The 27565-nt window shown below is 37.5% G+C and overlaps 1 protein-coding gene across 3 annotated transcripts in view; it reads right to left on the reverse strand.

Annotated features, from left to right (window-relative positions):
* The window catches only part of LOC117140198 (aminopeptidase N), a 64662-nt gene that overhangs the window by 34760 nt on the left and 2337 nt on the right, over positions 1–27565 (reverse strand). For 2 of the 3 annotated variants that reach the window (XM_033302982.1, XM_033302981.1), the window contains exons 2-5: positions 17307–17369; positions 3565–3806; positions 3238–3508; positions 3097–3176 (exon numbers count right to left, since the gene is read on the reverse strand). In XM_033302982.1, coding sequence (XP_033158873.1) covers positions 3097–3176; positions 3238–3508; positions 3565–3806; positions 17307–17369 — 656 coding nt within the window. Of the gene's footprint in view, positions 1–3096; positions 3177–3237; positions 3509–3564; positions 3807–17306; positions 17370–22064; positions 22088–27565 lie in introns of those variants that run through there. The other variant, XM_033302983.1, reaches the window with a different exon arrangement.

Consider the following 27565-nt stretch of genomic DNA (forward strand, 5'->3'; position numbering starts at 1 on the left):
TGATAGGCGGCCTCAAAAGGGTAGTGCTCTGCTGAGTGGACTGGAATGGACTGTATCGGGTTAGATTGTCCCCAGTGGTCCTGGGTCTGTGTGCCTAGTTGGTCCGCTTCATCACACCTTCCATATTTGACATGTGCTGCGGTCGGGGCTTTATTTCTGCTCAATTTGCGCGCCTTCTCCTGTCTACCAGGATCATGAATAAGCACTCATGGCACTAGATCGTTCACATGGTAGGATCTCAATGCTATTCGTAGGTCTGGCGTTCAGTTTTCCATGATGATCTCTAGCATCACCTTTTTCCGTACCCCAGAGGCCTTATTAGAGTCTGCATATCGACCACGTAGTCCTTGAATGGCTCCCTAAGCCTTTGGGCAGGAAACTTGTTTTATCTTTAATATATGTTTTTTATCTTTAATTGTACCCGTAACTCGTGGAGTAAAAGGGTATACTAGATTAGTTGAAAGGGATGTAACAGGCAGAAGGAAGGGTTTCCGACTATATAAAGTATATATATTCTTGATCAGGATCAATAGCCGAGTCGATCTAGCCATGTCCGTCTGTCCGTATTTCCGTCTGTCCGTATGAACGTCACGATCTCAGGAATAATCAAAGCTAGAAGGTTGAGATTCTAGAGATTATTGTTGACCCATGTTGCCACGCCCACTCTAACAAAACCCACAAAAAACGTGTAGATATTTTATATACCATCAATTTTAACAATTTTAATACATAATTTTATCCTACTAACAGAGTTAGTTTACATTATATTCATTTCCTCGTACCTGTGCTCTTTTCTATATCGCGTCTATCTTCTCGCGAATCGAGTCGTACGATACACGGCAGCGCCCCTCGGTCGGTTGGGCATGAGTGCGAAAAAAAAAAAATTGTACATGGCAATGCGAGATACTTTGACGAAAATATAGATCCGTATTTATGCAATGATGTGCCAATTGAAATAACTTCGAGTAGATATTTTGTGGGATATTTTGCTGTCCAGGTTGAGATTAAGCATACTGATTCTAGAGACAAAGACTCAGTGCAAGTCTGTTGACCAATGTTGTCACACGCCCAGTCTAACGCCCACAAACCGCACAAAACTGTCACGCCCACACATTTAAAAAGTATGTAAGTATGATATATTTTCACATTATTATTAGTCTTGTAAATTTTATTCGTTTTTAAAAAAAGTTTTGCCACGCCCACTATAACGCCCTTAAACCACCCAAAACTGCTGCGCCCACATTTTTGAAACAATATTGGATAATTTTTCATAGTGTTTTTAGTCTTGTAAATTTTTCTCGACTTGCTAAAAAACTATATGACACGCGACGCCCACATTTTTGAACAATTTTTTAATTTTTTTCTTATATTATTCCCCAATATCTATCGATATCCCAGAAAAATTATGAAATATCGGGTTCACATTCACACTAGCTGAGTAACGGGTAGCTGATAGTCAGGGAACTCGACTAAAGCATTCTCTCTTGTTTTTTGCTGGCTCTATGGCTGGCTCTATCGAATTTTTGTTCAAAAGCCACAGAGCGGAGAGCTCTAGAGCCAGTAGCTCTTTTGTACGCATACGGTGACAGCCGAAAAGTTTATATGTCCACACGTTTGATCATGTGTTATAAATTTGACAAAATATGCCCTGCACTTTACAAGTTCACAGACTATCTATATTATTTTTGATAAATTACCACTAAATAAAAACTATAGTTTTTCATTGCCTTAACATAGTTCCTAATCGAGCATATAAATAATAACACCAGCAGGCTGGAATGTGCTTATGATGTTATGGGGCAGGATGTATCGCCCGTTGGCTTAAGCTAGCGCTATTCCCAGGACCACCTTTGCTTACCACTGACCCCACTGTGGTTCCTTTTTTCTCCTGCTGCGTGAATCGCTGCGTTTCTCCGTACTTCACTTGCAGTGATCGTCCCTGTGTGTCCGTCTCGACACTCCCTGGCTGATTCATTCTATGTTCTGTGCGACACCTTCTCACTGTCTGTTCTCGCTGACCGGAACTTTTTCAGCTAGAGCTGACTGTGACCTTCTCCATGCGGTCTACTCTCTACTACTCGTTCTGCTCTTTCGCCTTCAGAATCTGTTCTGCCTGACTGCGCGGCCGAGTCCTGACCGCGCAACCCCGCCCGTACTCTCCTCGACGATCCCCGCGTGCGTATGGATCCTCGCTGCGCTGGCGCAGTCCCTTTATAGGCCGCGGGAATCCCGTTATTTCCCCTTATGCGAACGGCCCGCTCGGGTGCAAAGCCCAAATAGCGTCCCGTTAGTTCACGGTACGTCCTCTTTGTGCGTGTCCAAAGTGCGCACCGTTACCGTTCGACCTCCGTGCCGGCTTTCGTCCAAGGTCCATCGAGGTACCGTTAGTTCACGATCTCTCCGCTTTTCCGGGGCTTAGGGTCCATCTGTTCCCGTTCGACCTGACCGACCTTGACGTTTCGCACTCCAGACGGCTGAAATGCTGCCGCTGAGCCGCTCCCCTGCACACGCATGTGTGGGGAGCTTTAAGCCTCTTCACAGACGTTATGTAAGAAAGTTCTATGTGAACGATTTTAAGGAATGGCATCATGTAATTATAGCTTCAAGCGTGAATATGGCTTTGTAGGTTTTCTCTTCCCTTCTAAGCGGGATCTTATTGGAGGATTTTTGAAGAAGCGCTTGTTCCGTTATGGGTCACAAGTGTAGCTCAGCGTATAGTTAAAATTTAAAATTGATGCATATTATCATAGTTAGGACCTTTAACAATAAAAAGTTTTAAAAAGTACAACTTTTCGGAAACGATTTTAATATGTGGTGAACTAAACCCAGTCAGAAGAATATATGTTCTGAATTAGAATGAATATGTATGAAATAATACTTCTAATTTCGTATAAACCAAATATATAGTACATACCAAATGAGTATTCGGCAAACGATAAGCTAATTAATAGAAAATATATACTAGCTAAGTTTTTTTAATCATAAAGTTACAGATATTATTAATAAGGTTTATTCATGAATCAATCTTCGTAAGCCAGCGTAATCTTTGATTAAGCGGCTTGAGATAGGCTATTAATAAGTATAGAAAATACTTACTGATTTATTGAATTATGCAGAGGAGTATTAAATAGTGTAATATAACCTTTAGGTCTTGCAATTGACACATTGAATGGGACCTTGGAGTGAAGAGAAAATGTTTTAAATACATAAATCTAAAAACTTACTAAGCATACTTACCTTTATTCCTGGTTCGTCAAAGCATGGAAATAATCGACGAGCATTGTTTGGATTTAGGTTTGTAGCTAAATATATTTCTCCGCCATCGTGGCTAGAATTTGTGTAAGAGCTTCTAAAGAGGCCTTCCTCAGTTTCTGAAATATTTCCTTGAAAATAAATGTCTAAAAGACATTCAGAGCCCTTTTTTATTTTATCTTTTAGGTATAAAACAAATACAGGCTTTCGAGGCAGTCGGATGCCCCTTAAAATTATTACATTATTGCCCAAAGTCCTGCGGAAAAAATTTAAAATAAATAACAAAAAAATAAGGGTAATAATTTTACGTACCCATCTCCCATATTTAATGTAGTTAATATGATTTGGCTGACGTCGATCAACAAACTGTCATGTGCATGGAAATACACCTTTTTTGAATCTGCAATCCATCTTAAGTGCATTTTTATTGATCCTTCAAAGTTTTGGTTATCCATATGCGGCTCAATGAGGACATCATAGCTTAGAGGCAAAACTTCATTAGGCAGGCGAACCTCTGATATTACGTGAAGTGAAGAAAAGTCATTGACAAACGCCTAGTTTGAAAAGTAAATTACATTTTTTACTTAGAGACTTCAAAACACGATGATGCGTAGTGTCATTCGATTTTACACTATATTGCCCGCTACTAGATTCGTTGAAAAGTATGTAGAGGTAAAATAAGCTAAAATGTCTAGTTTAACACCCTCAATAATAAGATCAGCAACTACCTGTATTTTCACGTTTATGCCTTGTATTCTATTATACCTTTATGTTTTTGCAACACCATAATAATAGTGCATAATAGTCTGGCCCAGACACTAGAATACCAACATTTGTGACGCCATACGATTTTTTTGCACACGATTTTTATACCCGATAGTCTTAGAGTAAAATGGTATACTAGATTCGTTTAAAAGTATGTAACATGCAGAAAGAAGAGTTTCCGACTATATAAAGTATATATTCTTGATGTCCGTCTGTCCGCACGAACGTCAAGATCTCTGGAACAATCAAAGCTAGAAGGTTGAGATTCTAGAGATTCTTGTTGACCCATGTTGCCACGCCCACTATAACGCCCACAAGCCTCACAAAACTGCCACGCCCACATTTTGGAAAAACTTTTTGATATTCAATTATAATCTAATAAGTCTTGTAAATTTACACCTCACAACTAAAACCGCGAAAAACTGCTACTCAAAATTTTGTGCGTGACCGGTTTGGTGGCTTTAGGGCGTTAGAGTGGGTGTGTGCAAAAAGAGTTGGCAATTGGATAAAATTTTACAAGAGTAATGTATATAAAAAATATCTAGACGTTTTTCGTGGGATTTGTGCACTTTTGTTTGTGGGCGTTAGAGTGGGCGCGGCAACATGGGTCAACAAACTTGCACTGCGTCTTTTTCTCTAGAATCTGTATCCTTAATCTCAACCTGGACCCTCAGCAAAATATCCCACAAAATATCTACTCGAAGTTATTTCAATTGGTACATGATTGCATAAATACAGATCTATATTTTGGTCAAAGTATCTAACATTGCCATGTACAATTTTTTTTTTTTTCGCACGGGTCCCATGGCCACACCTCATGCCCAACCGACCGAGGGGCGCTGCCGTGTATCGTACGGCTCGATTCGCGAGAAGATAGACGCGATATAGAAAAGAGCACTGAGAAGAGAAATGAATATAATGTAAAATAACTATATTAAATATTAGTGTTAGTAGGATCTAATTATGTAATAGAAAAGTTAAAATCGATTGCTTTAAGAGCGGCAGAGAGTCAAGATTACAGATAATAGGATAAAGTCTATTATAGTCAGAACATAAAACTCTGTAAGCATAAAACTCTATGCAACTCATAGTTAGATCTACAATGATTTAAGATAAGGGGTATATAGTTTCTAGTGAATCTACTTGGAACCAAAAAGTTAAGCCGACTAATCAAGTCGGGACTCTCAACATCACCACGAATAAGCTTACAAATAAAGACTGTTCCAAGCATAGTTCTACGGTTAGCTAGGGATGGTAAATTAATTAAAAGTAGTCTACTAGAATAAGGAGGTAATATATGGTTTGCATCCCAATTTAGGCGCCGAAAGGCAAAAAGTAAAAAGTTTTTTTGGACCGATTCAATGCGGTCCGAGTGGACTGCGTATTGTGGACTCCAAACAGGTGATCCGTACTCGAGAATCGGACGGACTAACGAAATAAATAAGGTTTTAGTCATGTAAGGATCATCAAATTCCTCAGACCACCTTTTTATAAAACCAAGTACACCACTGGCCTTACTGGCAATAGCTGAAATATGGTCAGAAAATTTTAGTTATGGGTCCAGAAGAACACCAAGATTATCAACCCGTGTTATTCTGTCCAAAGGGCACCCACTTAGAGTGTAAGTCGTGCGTATTGGGTTGACACGACAAAAGGTCATAACTTTACACTTGGAGCCATTTAAGTTTAATACGGTATCACGGCACCATATTTGAAACCCGTCTATATCGGATTGTAAGTCCAAATGGAGCGGAATGTCCTTGTGCTGAAGGCATAATTTAACATCTTCTGCGTACATAAGTACACGCAAATGTTTTATTACTAAGGGGAGGTCGTTCATAAATAAGGTAAAAAGAAGCGGACCAAGGTGTCTCCCTTGTGGGACACCAGATGTGACTCGGAGAATACAAGATAGAATATTTTTAAAGATGACTTGTTGCGTTCTGCCATTCAGATAGCTTCAAATCCGATGTAATCCAAACCTAATTGATCAAGTTTCCTTACTAGAAGGTAATGATTAACAGAGTCAAATGCTTTAGTCAGTGCAGATGACATCTGAAGATTATTTTTGAAACCCTGTATTATGAAAGAAGTTAGCTCCAAGAGGTTAGTGGTTGTTGATCTGCGGTTCATAAAACCGTGCTGACACGGTGATATGATTGATCTACAAAGGTGCTGCAAATGAGGAGTGATAACATTTTGAAAAAGTTCTGGGATAGCCGACAATTTAGAGATTCCTCTGTAATTGCTTGCTTCCAGTTTGCTACCTTTTTTATGAAGAGGAATCACAAAGGACTCCTTCCATATATGAGGGAATTGTGAAGATTCCAAAGATAAGGTAAAGAGTTTCAGTAGAGGCTTGCACAAGGCTTCCGTACAGAATCTGAGCACACAGCCAGGGATTCCATCGGGACCTGGCGAATAGACCGGTTTAACACGCTGAAGATCGTTAAGCAGTGAGCTTTCGTTTATAGTGGGACAGAATATTAGATTCGACTTAGATACGGCATAAGAGTATGGCTGTTCGGAATGAGGTAAAGTAGTATATGTTGTTTGAGAAAACTTGGCGAGTAGATCGGCTATTGCCTGATCCGATGTTACCGTAGTGTTTTTAAAAAATTGCGAGGAAGGGTAAGAACTTGTTTTTCGCTAAGTGTTAACGAAATTACAAAATTGTTTTGGATCCTGTGCAAACTGCAACTTACAAAGGTTTAAATAATTCCTGTAGCACTGAGCATAAAGCACGGTAAAGTTTAACCGAGCGCTTACATATTTAGAAAGGACGGACTGAGAACCGGTATTTTTAAATTTTGTATAAAGTCTGGACTTTACATTTCTTAGGTGTGTCAACTATTTATTAAAACAAGGAGGTTTAGGGATTGACGGATAGTACATCGGAACATAAGAGTCACAAAGTGATTTAATTGTGGTATAAAAGTTATTAATGGCATCCGTCATTATGTTGCAGGAGTAAAGATTGGACCACTTAAAGCCAGCAATAAAATTGTTTAGCCTCCGAAAATTTGGCTTGCGAAAATGAATTTGCTTTGCTGATTTCTCTGAATTTACTTTTAATACCGTACCTATGTCGATTGCCACCTCGAAAGTAGGATGATATGGATCTTCAGGTTGAGTAAGAGGTGCTACCCTGGACAGAAACACACTTTCTGGACTTGTTACAAAACATAGATCCAATAATCGACCAAGAGAATTTCGAATATAATTTACTTGCGACAACGATAAGTCGAGCAAGCCGTCAATAAATTCATGTTGTGCTAAAGGGAGAAGGATATTCGAATTTTCTTCTGGGGACCACGTTGTGCCAGGTCTATTAAAATCACCTAGAACTACCAATTGGTCCCTGTCAGACAGTTTATTCAAGATGGAATGGATAGCGGACAGATGATTCTGATATTCTGGGAATTCAGAAGATGGCGGAATATAGGAGCACGTAATATAAACTGATCTGTCGGAAAAGGACAGCTTTACACATAAGAATTCCGAGTTACGGGAATCGTCCAAAAGTGACTCCTCCGACGCGAGGGTAGACCGCAATTAAGACTCCACCTCCCCGTCTGGAGGGACGGTCATACCTATATATAGTGTACATACCTGGGAAGACTTCGGAGTTAAGTATCTCCGGCCTTAACCAAGTCTCTGTAAGCACTATTATAGACGCAAAGGAAAGGCTATCACAATACAATTTGATTAGTTTGCTACGCAAGTCTCTAGCATTTTGATAGGAAATAGTAAGAATAGATGGTATTTTTTTGAAGAAGAGGAAGGAGATGAAGAGGCGGATGGTGCAGTGGTCTGGCCACGTGAGGGAAGTTTAATTCCCACGGGCCTCTTTTTCCTCTTTTTAATCTTAGCTTCGAACTCTTTTAGCACCATACTATCCGGCCAAAAATCACAACAACGTATGGTCGAAAAAAGCTTATTAGGGACAGGTATCTTGAAATGATGATATGTCCCTAGCGTAAGAGAACTTAGATTTTTACCGCTTTTATATTATCAGCTTTTGTTTTGTTTTGTATATATATGCCGGAGATTGAGAAGATTAGTATTCCTTGAATTATTATTTGTATGTAACCGAAATTATATTATAGATCCGTTATGTTTAGAATGAGCAGCGAACAATAAAAATCACGGAAATCGTTCCGTTATTGACTGGGCATCATTTGTGTGTGTATTCATACACACAAAACATACATGTTAAACATGTATAACGATGGCCCAAGAGCGAATGAGTGTTTGTCTGTATATGCCAGCAAACAAGTAACGGCATTGCTCTTGAAGTGGAAAAAGTAAGCAATGAAGAAATTGCGTATATTATTCAGAACGAATATCGAGACACGAAGCGAATTGGAAAAACAACTGCGTGCCTTTGCTTTTGGTAAACGCAATGACCAAAAGTCACCAGACTATGCTAGTGCTCCAGAGCGTAAGAAGCAGAAACTATCATCGCGCATGAAGTGTCACTATTGTGGCAAACCTGGCCATAAGTTCGCAGAGTGCCGAACCATATAGGCTGGAGAAGTGAAGATGGTAAAAAGTAACCATACACACAGAAACTCTACTCCAAGGAGGCACATGTCAACCATAAAATGCTACAAGAGTGGACAGCTGGGGCATATTGCCACAAGGTGCACAACATCGTCAATCAAGGCTGAAAGACGAGTGGATATGTGTGCCGTTGTCGATCCCAGAGGGAATTTGTAACAAATGGGCGAGCCCGTTCCATACTTTTTGATTCCGGAGCTGAGTGTTCCTTATTGATAAAAAAAATTAGCAGATAAGTTCCTGGGAAAAAGAATTAATAATACTGTAATTATAAATGGTATAGGTGAAGGCTACGTGACATGCACAATTCAAATTCTGGCTACCGTAAAGATTTGTAATTTTTCCCTAGAAATCTTGTTTCATGTAGTCATGGACAAATATTAGAAGTACGATGTGTTGATTTGCCGTGAGATTTTAGGTCAAGGCTTTGGTGTAACTATTAGTGCCAACGAATTTGTTTTGTATAAAATTAATACTGTCAATACACTGTCCAGCATTACTAATACGAGTTAGATGGATTCTATAAATAGGGATAGTGATCTGAGTGAGTCCGACAAAGCTGAACATTGTATTAAAATCCTATGCACCGAAATTTATAGATGGTATACCAAGTAACCGAGTTACTAAAGGTGAATTAGATATCTGTCTAATTGATGCCAATAAAACCGTAATGCGGTGCCCGTATAGGCTGAGTAACGATGAAAAGTTGTTGGTGAGAAAACGTTATACGTCCAAGCTTCTCCCCATTTGCAAGTCCAATGTTGTTAGTGAAGAATAAGGATGGTAGTGATCGTTTGTGCATAGACTACCGTGAACTGAATGCAAATACAATTTCCGATAAGTATCGTTTGCCCTTGATATCAGATCAAATTGATAGACTATCGGAAGCAAGTATTTTTCTAGCCTCGATATGGCGAGCGGTTTCTATCAGATACCAATAAAGTCAGAATCGATAGAACGCTTAGCCTTTGTCACAACAGAAGGACAATATGAATTTGTAGCAATGCCCTTTGGCTTGAAGAATGCTTCATCTGTGCTTCAGCGAGCCATAATGAAAGCATTAGGTGACGTAGCATACTCATATGCTGTTGTTTCCATAGATGATGTTTTAGTCGTAGCTGGCGCAAAGGAGGAGGCCTTTGTTAGACTGAAGGACGTGTTGAACAGGTTCTCTAGTGCGGGATTTTCGTTTAACATGAACAAATGCTCATTCCTAAAGACGAGTGTTGAATACCTTGGTAATAAAATTGAGAATGGTGAAATAAGGCCAAATACACAAAAGATTCAAGATTTGGATGCATTGCCGCCGCCACAAACAGTTACACAACTGAGACAGTTTATTGGCTTATCTTCATATTTTCGACAGTTTGTTCCTCTCTTTTCTGAGCTAATGAAACCATTATACTTACTTACATACAAAAATATCCAATTTCAATGGAATGAAAGACATGAGCAGGTGCGTCAAGAGATAATATCAACTCTAGTTAGCGGCAGCGTGCTAATTATATATGACCCACAGTACCCGGTTGAACTGCACACTGATGCTAGCGCAAATTGCTATGGGGACATATATATATATTTATATAAATTTTTTTTTTCTTGTAGCGTATGTTGTTTATTTAAAATCGGTCCGAGAGGACAATTATTGAGTGGTTTGGCGAGTGACTTCACTCGTCTGCTGGTTTGGCTGTTGTCCAATAAGTTTACGGCGAGGTGGTTGGGGTGGTTCCCAAGCCTTTTTAGGTAGCTCTCGCTGAGCCTGGAGAATTCTTCTGAGACTGATGGAATTCCAAGTTCTCCATGTATTGCAGTGTTCTCATGGTAGGGATGCGCATTACAGGCGATTCTCAAGCACCTTTTCTGGAACCGCTGTATTATCTGGCGATTCGAGTGGCTTGCCGTGCCCCACAGCTGAATCCAGATTGGCTTGAGAATTGCCTTGTACACCAGGATTTTGATGTTTTGCCTCAGCTTGGACCTTCTCCCAATGAGCCATTGCATCTGCCTAAGTCGCGCATCGGGCTGTATGCGTTTACTGAGTAAGTGGGGACGCCATGTGAGCCTGCGGTCCAGGGTCAGCCCTAGATATGTGGATGCGGGCACGTTGGGAATGTTGGTTCCGTTCAGCGTGACCGGTGGGCAGTCTCCTCTTCGTAGTGAGAATGTTGTTTGTGTTGACTTTTCCGCGTTCACTATGATATTCCATCTGCTAAGCCAGGGATGTAGCGCGACCATTTGCCTTTATATGATTTCGGAGGCATCTCGTGGATTGGATGATGTGGCGAGGAAAGTATGCCGTCTGCATATGTGGCTATCGATAGGTTCCTGGAAGGGATAATGGGAAGGTCTGCGGTGTAAAGGGTGTAGAGGATTGTCCGAGTACGCTGCCTTGCGGAACTCCAGCTCTGATCAGTCTGGGTAGACTTATTGCACTTCCACATCTGACTTGGAAAGCTCTTTCCTCAGTGTAGGATTTAAGGAGGGTAAAATGGCGGCTTGGGAAGCAGGATTTTAGTTTGTGGAGCAGTCCAGGATGCCAAACTCTGTCAAATGCCTGCTCCACATCGAGCATTACAGTGCAACAATACTTCTTCCAGATTGCCAGTAGGCAATATTGATGCACAAAATTATTGGCAAGCCGAGAGTCATAGAGTAATATAGTAAGAGGACGACAGGTGTCGAGATACCACTCTTATGAGTTAGAAACCCTGGCTGTATACAATGCAGTCAAACATTTTCGCCGTTACCTACATGGCCGCCCGTTTGTGGTTTATACAGACTGCAACTCGCTAAAGGCTACACGCCATAACGTAGATTTGTCACCAAGAGTACATAGGTGGTGGGCATAATAGAGTTGCACCCCATACCTAAAGTCTCCATACCATGGCACACAGTCCATATGGACATCAGTGGCAAACTGAGTGGTAAAGTAGTAAACTAGTTTTACTAGTAATGATTTTAAACAGTTCGGTTCACTTCCAAAGATTAATTTACATTTGATTGCTACGGGAGGTAGCCGCGCAAACGATCAGATTGAGCGCGTAATGAGCACTTTGAAGGCTATGCTAACTGCTGTAGAGACGAGTATTAGATCTTGGCTGGATGCTTTGAAGGAAGTTCAGTTGGCTATGAATTGCACAGCTAATCGAGTCACAAAAATGAGTGCTTTAAAACTGTTGATTGGTAAGGAAGCTAGACCAATGGGTGTGACGCCAATGATAGAAGAGGAAAAGATTGATACAGAACATATGCTGAATATGAGAAGCAAAGATTAATGAGAATAAAGCTAAGATTGTCCGATTCAATGTAGGCGACAATGTCTTGCTCAAGAGTGAAGAACGGCATCAAATAAAACTAGACCCAAAGTTTAAGGGTCCATTTGTAGTAACGGGAAGTCTTGATCGATATGTGTTGAGATCTTTGACAAGCAAAAGAACGTATAAGTACGCCCACGAACAGTTACGTTCGATGCCTGTTGAGGTAGACGCAGACCAATGCGAGAGATCGCCGACTGAGGCACTCGCAGAGACCATAGACTCTGGTTAAATTATTCACAAGAGTACAGCTACACCATATGTTTATCTGCACAGTGACCATGTGGCGGGTGCTATGAGGGTCCGGAGGGACCATGACGCATGAGGATGCGTGAGATCGTTGCAAGGAGTGCAGCCAGAGCCTTAGAGTGTGACATAATAAAGACAAAAAAGAAAGAGAATGGTAGAGTAAAGAATGAAAAGAGAAAGACGTGTGGCAAGAGATATGATTACTGTTTGATTAAAAGAAATGAAGTCAGAAAATGTAAGTTGTACAAAAAAAAAAAAAAATTAAGTAAGGTAAGGGAGTCCCATATGTTGTTTGATAAAAATTGATTTAAAATTAATGAAATATTATGTTAAGTTAAAAATTAAAATAAAATGAATAAAAAAAATGTTATGTAAAATGTGAAGAACTATGTAATGAGATACGACACACGAGGTCGTGTGCATGTCAGGAAGGCCGTGTCGGAGATTGAGTATTCCTTGAATTATTATTTGTATGTAACCGAAATTATGTTATAGATCTGTTATGTTAAGATTGAGCAGCGAACAATAAAATTCATGGAAAGCGTTCCGTTATTGACTGGGCATCATTTGTGTGTGTATTCTAATAAGCATGGCGCCTGTGGTTGTGTGGTAGAGTTTCGTGGAAACGAAAAAAGGATGATGAAATAATGAAATAAAGTGAGGAATAGAAGAAAGGCGTCGAGAAGGCGACGCTTGAGTAAAAAAGTCTGGTTTGAACGATAGAAGGGACAACACGCAGGCGACTTGCTGTGCTAATCAATATGGACGCGAAAGTGGATGAAAAGTCGCGCTCGGCTTCCCCGACATATACAATACATCGGATGATGTTTGATCAGGGGAAAGCCGAGTAACGAAAATTTGTTTCTTTAGTGGAACCACCGCGAGGGTTTTTGGCCCTGTAGATTGCATTTCTGAAGTGCCAACTTTTGCCGGTAGTCCGGACTCAATGTTGCCTTGTGGTGGTAAACTAATCGGGACAGGTGGAATCACTGGTTGAGAAAACAGTGCAGACAATTCGGAATCTTTAGCAATCCCATGGTGCTACGCCAAAACTGTTGATCAGTTCTTGCAAGCCACCTTTAGTTTGGCGCATAAACGATTTCATCTCGGTTGCAACCACAATGACAGAATCTCAAAAAAAAAAAACTAAAGCAACTTGTAAGAAAATATTCTAATCTTTTTAATGAGTCATGGGTTACGCATCGTAAGCTAGACCCCTAACAGCATTGCTCACAGAAGATGGTCGTATTTCCAAATCAGCTTAAGCTGGAAAAAAAAAATACAACTCAACGATGAAGCCATAAAAGCGTTAGAAAAAAATCAAGAGTACCCTAATATCCCGATGATGTCATTTTACAATATCCCGACTTTAACAATGAATATGTCCTAACTACAGATGCCTCAGACTATGCAATAGGAGCAGTACTTTCACAAAACGACAGACCAATATCATTCATTTTTAGAAACTTAACCGAGACAGAATTTGGTGCATCTGGCTCTATCTAGGTCCCCTAAAACAAATCAAATAAATTTAATTACCTCAAACGCAACATAGCGCTCAAAGCTCAAGACAAAAAATATTACAAACCCACAATAGAGCTCACAGAAATGTCCAGGAAAATAAAACGCGAAATTTGGGGAATATTGGGGAATAAAATGTCAAAAACTTTATAATTCGCTTAAAAGTTTGGGCGTAACCGTTTTTGAGCGTTTTGTATGTGAAAGGAGGGCGTGGCCACAGTGCTCATTCTAAACATTTTTAAAAAGTGTGGGCGTTTCGGTTTTGGGCGGATAGAAATTTGTATGACTAATAAAATTATGACAAAATAGCAAACAAATTTTCAGTTTTAGGCGGTTTTAGGGCGTTAGGAGTGGGCATGGCAAAAATATGTTTGGCAAATAGATATAAATTTACAAGACTAATAAAATTATGAAAAATATCCAACAAAATTAAAAAATGTGGGCATGGCAGTCTTGGGCGGTTTTAGAGCTTTAGAATGGGCGTGGCGAATCGATAGAAATTTACAAGACTAATAAAATTATAAACAAATGTCGACATATGATTCAAAAGTGTGGGAGTGCAGTTTTGTACGGTTTGTGGGCGTAACAGTGGGCATGGCAACATTTATGTCTCTGGAATCTGTATGCTGAATCCTTCTATCCTTCTAGCTTATATAGTTCGGACATGGCCAGATCGACTCAGCTATTGATCCAGATCAAGAATATATATACATGTTACATACTTTTCGACGAATCTAGTATACCCTTTCATTCTACGAGTAACGGGTATAAAAATAGATTTTTTATTGATGCTTCTTGAAAAATTAACTATGGAAACTATGTAATTGATTATGGAAAACTCAATGAAATAACTACCCCTGACAGATATCCAATACCAAACATGGGGAAAATCATTAATTAGGCAAATATCAATATTTTACAATCACTGATTTAGCAAGAGGATTTCATCAAATTTTTTTTTTTTTTTATTTATTTTTTTATTTAGAAGCGATGAATCCATACAATGCAGTAACAGTAACATAACAGCGCAATTAACAGATACATGAAATGGAATCAGAATCAATATCTTAAGCTACATTCTCTACCAAAAGCGGACATTATTAATACATTCGAATGCCATTTGTCCTTAGGAATGCAACTTCTACCTTTCGAAGGTGCAAGAATAATATCCTTTGACCGTTGCTTAACAAACACTTCTTAGTGTACATATTTGGATGATATGATCATTTTTCCACATCCCTTACTGAACATTTAAATTCATTACGCTAGTCTTTCCAAAACTCGCAAAGCAAATTTAAAATTGCATGGCGTTTTAAAATTAATTTCAAGATATAATACCACATTTTATATAACATTAAAATTGTAATTATTGTTATTTTTATTTTTCCTTTTGATTTGTACACTAAATCGATTAACCCTTTTATATATTAAATTAAGAAAACAAGAAAAAAATAATCAAGAACCACAACATGTAATAGAACCGGCACAAAACCAGTTGCCTCTCCGTCCGTATGAACATCGATATCTCAGAAACTCTAACGCCCACAAACCTCCCAAAACTGCCACATCCAACTTTTGCAAAATGTTTTGATATTTATTCATATTTTTATTAGTTGTAAATTTCTATCGAATTGCAAAAAAAATTTTTTGCACGCCCACTCTAGCACCCAAAAACCTCACCTAACTAACACGTTCACACATATGAAAATTTTTTGATTTTTCTTCTTTATATTGTTTGTCTTGCCAATTTCCGAAAACACTTTGGCCAAGCCACTTCTCACACCTACAAAACGTCCAAAACGGCTACGCTCGCACTTTTTACAATGTTTTAATTTTATCTCATACCCCAATATAGAGATCGATACCCCAGAAAAATTATGAAATTACGTGTTTGCATTTCTGCTAGCTGAGTAACGGGCCACTCGACTATAGTATTTTGTTCTTTTTTTTAAATTATTTGTAGTTAATGCGTTACACTGTATTTATATAAATATTTGTTTTCTTTTTCCGTAAGCTAATAAATTATGTAAGTTTAGGTATTGTTAGGTAACTGTTTTTCTTGGTTTAGCACGCTACAATGTTCTTTCTAACCACGCCAGGCCCTTATCGTCTCCGCCGCTACTCGCGCCGTGCTCTCCTCGACTATCCTCGAGTACCTATGGCTCTTCGCGTGTTGTGACTGACTGTCACGAGCTGCGGTTGCGCCGTTCCTTTATAGGCCGCGGGGATCCCGCTATTTTCCCTCTTGCTCGAGTAAAAGGTCCAACATTTTCTTCTCGTCCGCACCGTTACCGTTCGACCTCCGTGCCCTTGGCCGGCTCGAGTCCACGGTCCAGCGCGGTACCGTTAGACTCTCCGCTTTGCCGTGGCCTAAGGTCCAATATTTTCCGTTCAACCTGCCCTCCCTTGACTCTTCTCGTATTTCAGGCGTCTTGGCTATTGCTAGGGCGTTACTTTGAACCCCTGCAATATGCAGATAATCGTTAAATTTCAGTGCACTAGTTGCAATTAAAGAGATATTAAAATATTCTGCTTATGCTTCTAGAAATAATTATTTTTCGTGTTCTTATTTTTTTCGTTCAAATCTTAATCTCTTTGCTTTATTTTTTCTTTAATAATTATCTTCCTTTAAGTTTCTTCAATTTGTAAATAAATACAAAAAAATTAGCAAGTGCTTAACGTGTAAATTCAGTTTGACTACAATTAATATTTAATTATTAACTGTAGAAATATTATCCAATCATCAATATATTGTTCCCAGTGTAGGAATTGGTTTTCTTTAGGTACAACATTCGGGATACAAATTATCAAGAAGTAGTACATTTACATGAAGTACATTTTAAATTCAAAAACGTTTAAAATTAATTTTCTCAGAAAGTAGTTTCAATTGTAAGTTTATATATATTTTTAAAAAATATCTGTTAAATAAATATTTTTAATGGCCCTACATAACTTTTCTTTGTTGAATTCGTATGATTTCCAATAACAAATTATTAAAGGTGGTAAAACTGGCTTCATTTTATCCTCGGCGAAAGATCGATCTCCCGATGCAGAATTAACTTAAACGAAATTGTGCAAAATTCTACGAAAACTAAGGAAATATAAAGAGACACACTTTCACTTTTCTTTTTCAAAACGAATTTACTTTTCTTTGCCATAAGCAAGCAAAAAATTTAAACGCACACTCTCTAAACCTAAAATGATCTTAAGCATTATCTAAATTAGGTAACATTAAATAGATATTAAAAATTAAATATTAAACATTAAGAAAATATTATTTAAATAATATTAAAGGAATATAAAAAAAGTTTTTTGTTCGGGTACATATTTATTAGCTCCTTTTAAATCTACTTAATCATTGAAAAAGTAATTTATCCAGAAAATTTTTCTCAGTGTAGATTCGCAGATAGCCCAAACGACTCCATTAGAAAAGAACTAGAAAGAAAAGTCACACATTCCCAAACTCCCCTGGTGCAGCACACAATGACTTGCATCGTAGTAGTATACTAAGCATCATTAGTTAGTATATTTCGAATAACTAATACTGCATTTAATATGACCATTAATAAGGAAACCTAAGCTACGATTCTGATAGTTATTTTTTTGCTTCAGTCGCCACTACAATTAAGCTTGGTATCTTACCTTGAATCCAGGCGCAGTTAGCAGTATTGTCAGTATAAATAGGGTTCGTGTACCACCAGCCATCTATAACAAAATAAAAATCCCTATGTTTTAAGTTTTTATACAATAACAAGAAAGAATTCTATAGTCGAGTTCCCCGACTATCAGATACCCGTTTTTCAGCTAGTGTTCATGCGAACGCGAAATTTCATTATTTTTTTTGGAATATCGATAGTTATTGGGGAATAAAATGAGAAAAAAAAAATTTTTTTGCATGGCGATAGAAATCTACAAAAATCAATAAATATGTGAAAAAATATCCTTTTGCCTGTTACATACAAAAGAGTGGGCGTGGCAGTTTTGTGTGGTTTGTGGGCGTTAGAGTGGTTCTCAACCTTCTAGCTAGAAGGACATGGCCAGAACTGTTTCCGAGCTTCCTTCTGCCTGTTTCTGCCTACTTTTCAACGAATTTACATATATAAAAATGGTCACGCCCAGTAAATATCATTTTGATCAAATTGAAAAAAATGTACAAGACTTATAAAATTATGAAAAAATATAAAAACATTTTGGAAATACATATGTAAGCGCTACATTTTTGGGCGTTCGTTTTCACTGAATTTTTGGAATAACATTTACCTAACTATATAAGCGATCATAAGCGATACTGAGTACTGAGAGGGAGAACGAGCGCGCAAGGGACGAGCTTTAATGCTCACGCAGCATCTCTATTGTAGTAAAGTTTAACTGTAAATAAAAAATTAAGTAATTGCTGGCGGCTGCAATACCTGGCAATGGCATACGAGTTCTCATTCATCCATTTCTAAAACTTAAAAGCTAATTTAAATTGTACCATGCTTATAGTTAAGTGTTATAATAACTATTTAACCCAATATAAGTTCCAGTTCACACATGATCCGAAGCAGTTTAATAATTTTATTAATACTAAGCGAAAATCATTTCTTACCATTCTTAGAATTTTTGAAAATATTAAGGTATATCCGACCCTTTTGCCAAGTTTTTACAACGTTTTAACAACATATTATCTGTTATATCATTGTGAACATCCTTAATTTTAAGCGTGTTAATTCTTCTATTCGTGTAAGCTACTGCTGAAATTGTTGTTCGGGAAACTTCACAGTTATGCTATATATGCAGGATTTGAAGTTTATAACATAATTATTCCCGTTCTACGTGGAGCTAAAAACAGGCAAAAGGAAGCCCTTCTGGCCATATAAAGTGTATATATTCCTGATCATTATAAAAACATAGTCGAACTGGCCATGTCCGTTTGTCCGTATAACCATTTCGATCTCAGGAACTATAAAAGCTAGAACGTTAAGATTAAGCATGTCTTATAAATTTCTATCGATTTGCAAAAAAAACTTTTTTCCACTCCCAACACCCAAAAAACGCACTAAACTACCACGCCCACACTTATTTAAAATGTTTCGATTTTTCTTTGTTTTATTGTTTGTCTTGCCAATTTCTATCTGTATACCAAAAACACTTTGTCCACGCCCCTTCTTACACCAACAAAAAGCAGAACAAAAATCTCATTATATCCGTTACTCGTAGAGTAAAAGGAGGGTATACTAGATTCATTGAAAGGTATGTAACAGGTAGAAGGAAGCGTTTTCTACCATATAATATATATATATATTCTTGATCAGGATCAATCAACAAAGCCGAGTCAATCTGACCCTGTCAGTCCGTCCGTATGAACATCGATATCTCAGAAACTATAAAAAATAGATTGTTGTGATTAAGCATACAAATTGTAGAGACATAGACGCAGCGCAAGTTTGTTGCTGCCCCCACTCTAATGCCCACAAAATGTTGTGATATTGTTTCATAATTTTATTAGTCTTGTAAATTTCTATCGATTTGCCAAAAAAAAACCGTTTGCTACGTCCAAAAACCTCTCGAAACTGACACGCCAATACTTTTGAAAAATGATTCGCTTTTTCTTCGGTTAATTGTTTGTCTTGCCAATTACTATGCATATACAAAACGGCCAAAACGGCCACGCCCACACTTTGGAACAATTTTTAAATGTTTTCTTATTTTATTTCCCAATATCTATCGATATCCTAGAAAAATGATGAAATTTTTCGTTCGCATTCACACTAGCTGAGTTACGGATATCTGATATCGGAGGAACTCGACTATAGCATTCTCTCTTGATTTTTTTATCAATGGGATGTGATCAGAGATGGAGAGACACAAATTCCTTGTAGACATCAAAGTCAATGTCTGACGGTGTTCTTCTTATATGAATAATGCGTGCGCCCGTTGTCTGAGTAATGTGTGAATTTTGAATAGCTACGATTTCGGCCTTGGTAGATAGGCCATTTGGCGTGGAATGAAACACCTTAGATTTCGCATTCTGATGTGCTCGATTTTGTAGCTGCGTATACTCTTATTCTATTTTTGTACATGCAGACTCTACGTTTTGGTGTAAAAAGCTCTTCCCAAGTAAGGAATTTTAAAATGTTACTTTGACCAGAACGAAGGCTCTGAATAAAGAACATTAGCGTCCAGTCACCCGAAAATCCTAGCATAAAAGCGAACGGTCGTGTTTTTTTCTGCGCTCCGAATTTCCTTTTGTGTTTGTAAGTCAGCGGAGGTTTTTTAATAATTTCTTGTATAATTTTATTTTTTAAACATAATTATTAAAGCTCAGTTAGCTTCGCTAGTGAATCTTTTTTGTTTTGTGCGCTAGTTTAAGTAAAGTAAAGCATTTGACTCTAAAATTCATTCTTTTCTAGTAAGGAAACTTGAGTTTTTAGGTTTCCATGTTGATCTTCTAAATTGGATTTTGAATTATCTAAATGGTAGGACGCAACGGGTCCTATTTTAATTTTCTCTTTCTTGTATTCTCCGAGTCGAATGTTAACTTCTGTAAACGGCGGCTAAATACATTTCTTGACATTTCGACTTACAATCCGATCTAGACAGCTTTCAAATATGGTGCCGTGATACCGTATTAAACTTAAATGGCTCCAAGTGTAAAGTTATGACCTTTTGTGGAGTCAACCCAATACACACGACTTACACTTTAAGGGGCGCTCTTTGGTTTGGGATGCAAACCTTCCTTATGCCAGTAGACTACTTTTAATGCATTTAACTTCCTGAGCTAACCGTAGAAGGATGCTTGGAACAGTATTTTTGTAAGCTTATTCGGGGTGACGTTGATAGTTCCGACTGGGTTATTCGACTAAACTTCTCTGTTTCACGTATATTCACTAGCAACTACATACCTCTAATCTTAAATCATTCTAGATCTAACTATTGCTGAAAATAGGAACTGAGGCTATATAGTAAGCTCAGTCTTACGAATATGATATAAGGAAATATATATATGTATATTAAATAAATAATTATACTAATTTTCGTTTCTTCCTTCATTCCGTAGCGTACACACGGTGGATCATTTTCTGTCCAGCGTTTCTGCCAATCAAAAAGTTATGGGCCTAAGCACTGGGAAAATTAAAATGCGGTGTGTGACTCTCGATCTGTGTTGGTGCATTTGCCTCTGGAGAACTCACGGAGTCGAACGTACCCGAACATAAGAATTGGGTGGCCTTGGATAATATAGCGTTGGCGACAATTACTCTGAGTGAAAAGACATCTCAGTTGGCATACATAAAGAATTGTACCACAGCACTGAAGGCTTGGGTACAGTTGAAAGAGGTTCTTCAACCAAGCGGACCTGTACGAAAGGTACAGTTGTATAAGAAACTGCTCAGCAATAGAGCATTCGATCCCTAGTGTTGATGTCAAGCCTTCCAGAACAGTTTAAGCATTTCGTGGTGGCTATAGAAACTCGAGATCAGTTGCCTTTTTTCGATGTTCTCACCATAAAGTTAGAAGAGGAGGGTTAGACAAAGGCAGTTACAGAAGAGCGAAGCGATAGCACAAAGGCATTCGTCGCAGCAAAGAAGCCAAATTCATTCGCAAAACAGAAGAAACGAAAAGACATCGTTTGTTTTAATAGTAGTGAAAAAGATGTTAAAACACTCGGTGAACCGCCAAAGTAGCCTACTAAATTCTGGGACGTCAGGAACTTTAAGCGGTCAGTGCGGTGCTGAGACAGTGCCATATGTGTTGTAAAAATGAGCTTTTCATAAATTTGCTGAAGCACACTGAACAGATCGGATTGGCCGATGCTGGTTTCCTTCAGGCTGAAGGAAAAGGGACGTCAAGATTCAAACAGGCTCACGCTCAAAGATAATATTGAAGATTACCGGAAAATTCATTTCAGTGAACAGTATGGTGCAGAACAGTTGTAATTCCCATGAGATTATTTCGGACATTTTTTTCGTTTGGCTTTACACACATTCCAGAAAATCGAAATTACAAATTTTTTCTTCGAAAATTTCTATCCATATGCCAAAAAAACTTTTTGCCATGTCCGCTCTAACGTCCACAAACCGCCCATTCTTTTTAAAAATAGTATGATTATTTAGCATACTTTTTTTAGTCTTGTAAATTTGTATTGATTTTATAAAATAAAAATGTTTGCCACGCACACTCTTTGAAAAAATGTATCGATTTTTCTTTGTTTTATTGTTTGTCTTGCTAATTTTCACGACATTTTCATTCTCTCTTGTTATATTTTACTATTTTCCTTCTTTTTCTTCCCACTGTATAATCTTTTATTTTCCCTCAAAATAATAGATAATAAAGGCTATGAGATAATCGTATCATAATTAAAAAGATTATATGATAATAATAATATTAAAGAGATAAGACAATTAGAAGATTAAAATTTACCGCGGAACATATATGAAGAAAATATAAATGTCACAACGTATTTACTTTAAATAATAATTTCAAATTGATTTAAAATTGTATTTAGTGTTGTTGAAATGAAAGAACGTGGACCGAGTTTACTGAAAGCAAGATACCTTATAATGTAAAACTAATCAAACTAAGAATCCTAAGCTTCAAGGCCCACAGAAGGGGCCCATTAAACATTACATTATTATTTTTTTGCGTAATGAACAAAGAAGACTGAAAGTTTATAAACATTATTCATAATGATACATTTTTAATACTCGTTTTCGTGATTTCATAAAAATTATTGTATTTAAAATTTAAAACTTATGGAATGTTAAATTCGCCCATGTACCGACAACTCGAGCTCTTCTTTTGAATCCAACAAAGGACTAATTTGGACTGGCTTTTCAAAAATAGACTAAATTTCTGTGGCTTAGTAAATTGAATTGTTAATACACAGTTTACGAATAAAAATGCTTAATTATTTGCTTTTATTTTAGTTTACGCACCCAGTAGACCTTGTCGTCTGAAGTTCCTTCCACATTTTGCGTCCTCATTATATCCGCTACTCGTAGAGTAAAACGAGTTCTTAAAAACATCGTAACACCTAATGGTATGAAGCCATCCCCTCTTAAAATTAAAGCCCTAGATTCATTTCCAATTCCAAAAACCGGTAAACGAGATAAGAGCTTTCCTTGGATTAGCCGGTTATTATCATAAATTTAACCCGAATTACGCAGACATGGCAAATGAACACGAACTAAATTACAGCGCTATCGAAAAAGAATTACTAGCTATAGGTTGGGAAACAAAAACCATTCGACATTATTTACTTGATTTGAAATTATTAAAATAGCACACAGAGAAATTATTAATACCACCTGCACTAAAGTAATTCGCAGTCTCTTCCTATTAAAGAATGTTAGTTCTACGCCGCGTTCAATGAAATTATACTTCAGTCACATGGAAGACTTTGACATTCTGGTATACAGATTTCTTAAATTTCTTAAAGAAAATCAATTCCTTCCAAATAGAAAACTACTCAGAATATAATAGATATTTATTCATCTGAGGGAAAACATTACATCAGTTCATTGACATTTACCCTAAATTCACTACACTTGAGCAAATTAAAACAAAGGATAGAATGCAGGAACGCATTGATGCGCATTTGTAATCAATTAGGTAAACACAAATTACTTAAGGCAGACAGAGACGTACCTTTCTCCAGCTTGACACTAAAGCTATAACTTGAAGCAGAAGGAATCGAATTGCAATTAAATACGGCAAAGAAGGGGTAGCAGACGTCAAAAGAATATGTACATAAAACAATAATTGAAAAAATGTATATAATGAATTCATCTGATGACAAAGAAGGAAAATCAAGCAACAATCCTCACTGGATGAAAATTATAGGGTAAAAATGAACAATTAACTAGGTCTAATCGCAGAAAATTCAATTCAGCTTCATAAAATAAATAATATCGTTAGTTTTGGGAATGAAATACTGAAGAAGCTTACTAACTACGAGAACAACCGCAATTATGCAATTTATTGAATATAGAAGGCATAGCATGCAACTTTCACGTCTTGGGCTTTTTAATCCGAAATGACTCCATTTCGACAAGTTAGAAAGCATTAACAACCGAAATATAACGAATTATTACTCATTTCACATATCCCTATTAACCAAAAAACCATCAACACCATTAAAATAATTCCCAATCATGACCATAATAGGTATCAGTTAGTCTATTCAGATCAACAACCACATTTTGAAGGCGAGAATAAAATTTATAATTAAGACAAAAAATTAGTTAATAATGAATTCATTAAAAAATATAATTAAGCGTAAGAATCCAATTTATAATGTTATGCCGACTCTCTAAAAAGAAATTATCCAATACGTTAAACAAAATATAATACTTACATGTAATCTAACTAAATCTGCAAACTCACACAATTGTCAATAACTAATTAGCGATATAAAAATAAATGGAAGCAAAATTACAGGAATAAATTTTTCGACCTCCGTGCCCTTGGCCGGCTCGAGTCCACGGTCCAGCGCGGTACCGTTAGACTCTCCGCTTTGCCGTGGCCTAAGGTCCAATATTTTCCGTTCAACCTGCCCTCCCTTGACTCTTCTCGTATTTCAGGCGTCTTGGCTATTGCTAGGGCGTTACTTTGAACCCCTGCAATATGCAGATAATCGTTAAATTTCAGTGCACTAGTTGCAATTAAAGAGATATTAAAATATTCTGCTTATGCTTCTAGAAATAATCATTTTTCGTGTTCTTATTTTTTTCGTTCAAATCTTAATCTCTTTGCTTTATTTTTTGTTTAATAAATTATCTTCCTTTACGTTTCTTCAATTTGCAAATAAATACAACAAAATTAGCAAGTTTTTAACGTGTAAATTCAGTTTGACTACAATTAATATTTAATTATTAACTGTAGAAATATTATCCAATCATCAATATATTGTTCCCAGTGTAGGAATTGGTTTTCTTTAGGTACAACATTCGGGATACAAATTATCAAGAAGTAGTACATTTACATGAAGTGCATTTTAAATTCAAAAACGTTTTAAATTAATTTTCTCAGAAAGTAGTTTCAATTGTAAGTTTATATATATTTTTAAATAATATCTGTTAAATAAATATTTTTAAAGTTTTTTTTAATGGCCCTACATAACTTTTCTTTGTTGTATTCGTATGATTTCCAATAACAAATTATTAAAGGTGGTAAAACTGGCTTCATTTTATCCTCGGCGAAAGATCGATCTCCCTATGCAGATTACCTTAAACGAAATTGTGCAAAATTCTACGAAAACTAAGGAAATATAAAGAGACACACTTTCACTTTTCTTTTTCAAAACGAATTTACTTTTCTTTGCCATAAGCAAGCAAAAAATTTAAACGCACACTCTCTAAACCTAAAATGATCTTAAGCATTATCTAAATTAGGTTACATTAAATAGATATTAAAAATTAAATATTAAACATTAAGAAAAAATGCGTCTTTTGGGGGTTAGAGTGGGCGCGGCCAACATGGGTCATCAAACTTGCTGTGCGTCTTTGTCTTTAGAATCTTTATGCTTAATCTCAACCTTCTAAATATCTTAATCTTTTATAGATCCTGAGATCTCGACGTTCATACACGACGTTCACAGACGGGTAGACGGACATGGCCAAATCGACTCGGCTATTGATCCTGATCAAGAATATATATTAATTTTGTATGGTCAGAATCGCTTCCTTCTGCCTGTAACATTTTTTCCAACGAATCTAGTATACCCCTTTACTCTACGAGTAACGGGTATAAAAAAGGAGAAGCAAGGAGTATGGTCGCTCAGATGAATCGTTTGATTGACTTACCCATTTTATACAGTGATTCAGCAAAACAAATTGAATGCATGAATTTTGAATAGCTTGAAGTATATTCGGATTAGATTTAATAACTTCGGATTTGATTATGTGTACTAACGATTCTGTTACTCACCGAGATGAGAACATTGTGCAGACCCGAATGGACATCCCGTTGGAGGACACCATATCGCTGCAGGTTGCTCTGCTGAGTCAGATGTGGCACCATCGGGTTGACAATGTAGATAAAGTGCTGGGCACAACCGCACAAATTCGGCATGAACATGAACAACTTTTCCCATCTGTTATCTGTAAACTAGGAGTTATACCGCCGTCTGTGCATCTGTTTCCACTTCTATAACAACGCCTTCACCATAATTAAGCTTCATAACTTTTGCCCGCTGCTCGAAAAGTTTGACTACAAATTCCGTGGATGGCTGGCCCTGTACCTAGTTATTTATATCTTGGACAACGAGATCTTAGTTCCAACAGCTGACCACCGACTATCAGATACCCGTTAAAAAGCTAGTGCGAATGCGAACGCGAAATTTCACAATTTTTCTGGGATATCAGATATTGGGAATAAAATGAGAAAACATTTAAAAATTGTTTAAAAGTGTGAGCGTGACCGGTTAGTCGGCTGTAGGGCGTTCGAGTGAGCGTCACAAAAATTTTTTTGGCAAATCGATTGAAATTTACACGACTTATAAAATTATTATATCCAACAATTTTTCACAAATGGAAGCGTGGCAGTTATGGGCGATTTTTTATGAAAATGTTTTTTTTTTACGAAAAATGGGCGTTTTTAAGGCGTTAGAGTGGACGTGTCAAAAATTTTTTTCACATCGATTAACATTTACTAGACTAACAAAAATGTCAACACATTTTTCAAAAGTGCGGGTTGGACAGTTTTGTGCGTCTTGTGGGCATAGCAACATGGGTCAACCTGACCAGGCCATAAGTCTATCTGACCATCATTACACCGTTGATTAAGAATGATGACACAAACAAAGAAAAGAGTGAGGCAGCAGGATGCCGATGAGTTTGCCGATAAACAGGGGGTTGTGGCACAACCACAACCAAAAACACCTGTTCACCTCACAATTGCTGATAAGGCACCGGGATCATCCATACACCCTAACTCATAAAATTATACCAATTAAAAATTGTAAATTAATAAAAAAAAAAATTTCTTTTTGACATATCAAACTGCAGTGTGTAATGACCGTTTGTGTGTGTCGGAGAGCACTTGGTGTGCGTATTTGGGAGACTATTAGTATGCTTTTTGGTTATTTCATAACAATAGTAGTTTCATTACTATGGTAATATTACATCAGGCTATATTTGCATGGAGAATGGTTGTTGTAGTTCCATAATTCTGAGAACAACAGTTTTGCCGCGGCGATAGACTGGCGTCGCTGTCGCTGAGTGTGGGTTGTTATGCAAGTTAACAAACAATCAAGTTCATATTTCCTTAGCAACTAAGTAGCTTCGCATAAACAATGCTGACGCGCCATAATCGAGTTCAGCGCTCTGCGCTGAGAACGTTCGGCGTTGGAGAGCCGATACTTCCCATTTGGAGTGTTGCGCTGCGCCGCAAGTAATGCTGAGTCGGCTTGCCGCTCATGTCTTGATGGCGCGATGCATTGCCGCGTAGGGAAAACTAAGAAAATACTATTGTCTGTACTTCAGTTCTTGCAAAGCTACTTAACAAATTACAGCTCGACTCCGGCGCATAGCCGTAAATATCTTTGTTCTTAATTACTAACGCATTGCTACGCCACAAGGCTAGAAATATAACCAAGGGGGCGTAGTCAAGCCCAACTTAATCTACCGAAAAGGTTGACATCTCTGCAGAAGACGGTAGCCCTCTGGACCACCAAATAGGAGATCTATTTAACTGGCGCCACAAACAACTTCGCCACAAACAAATGTCTAGTTGACAGGGTAGCTTTTTTTTTTGTAGTAACGATCATTTTATTAATTTAAGATCTGTCAAGATGGACAATAATTAAATGTTTGGGGGGGGAGGGACATTAACTTAAGAGATTACATATATGTAGATGGGTCGAAGTATTATAGGTTATTGGTGTGGGAGATCTAGGGGATGTTTCCTCTGCAGGCGTCTGA

This window comes from Drosophila mauritiana, chromosome 3L, assembly GCF_004382145.1.
Source record: "Drosophila mauritiana strain mau12 chromosome 3L, ASM438214v1, whole genome shotgun sequence".
NCBI lineage: Eukaryota > Metazoa > Arthropoda > Insecta > Diptera > Drosophilidae > Drosophila > Drosophila mauritiana.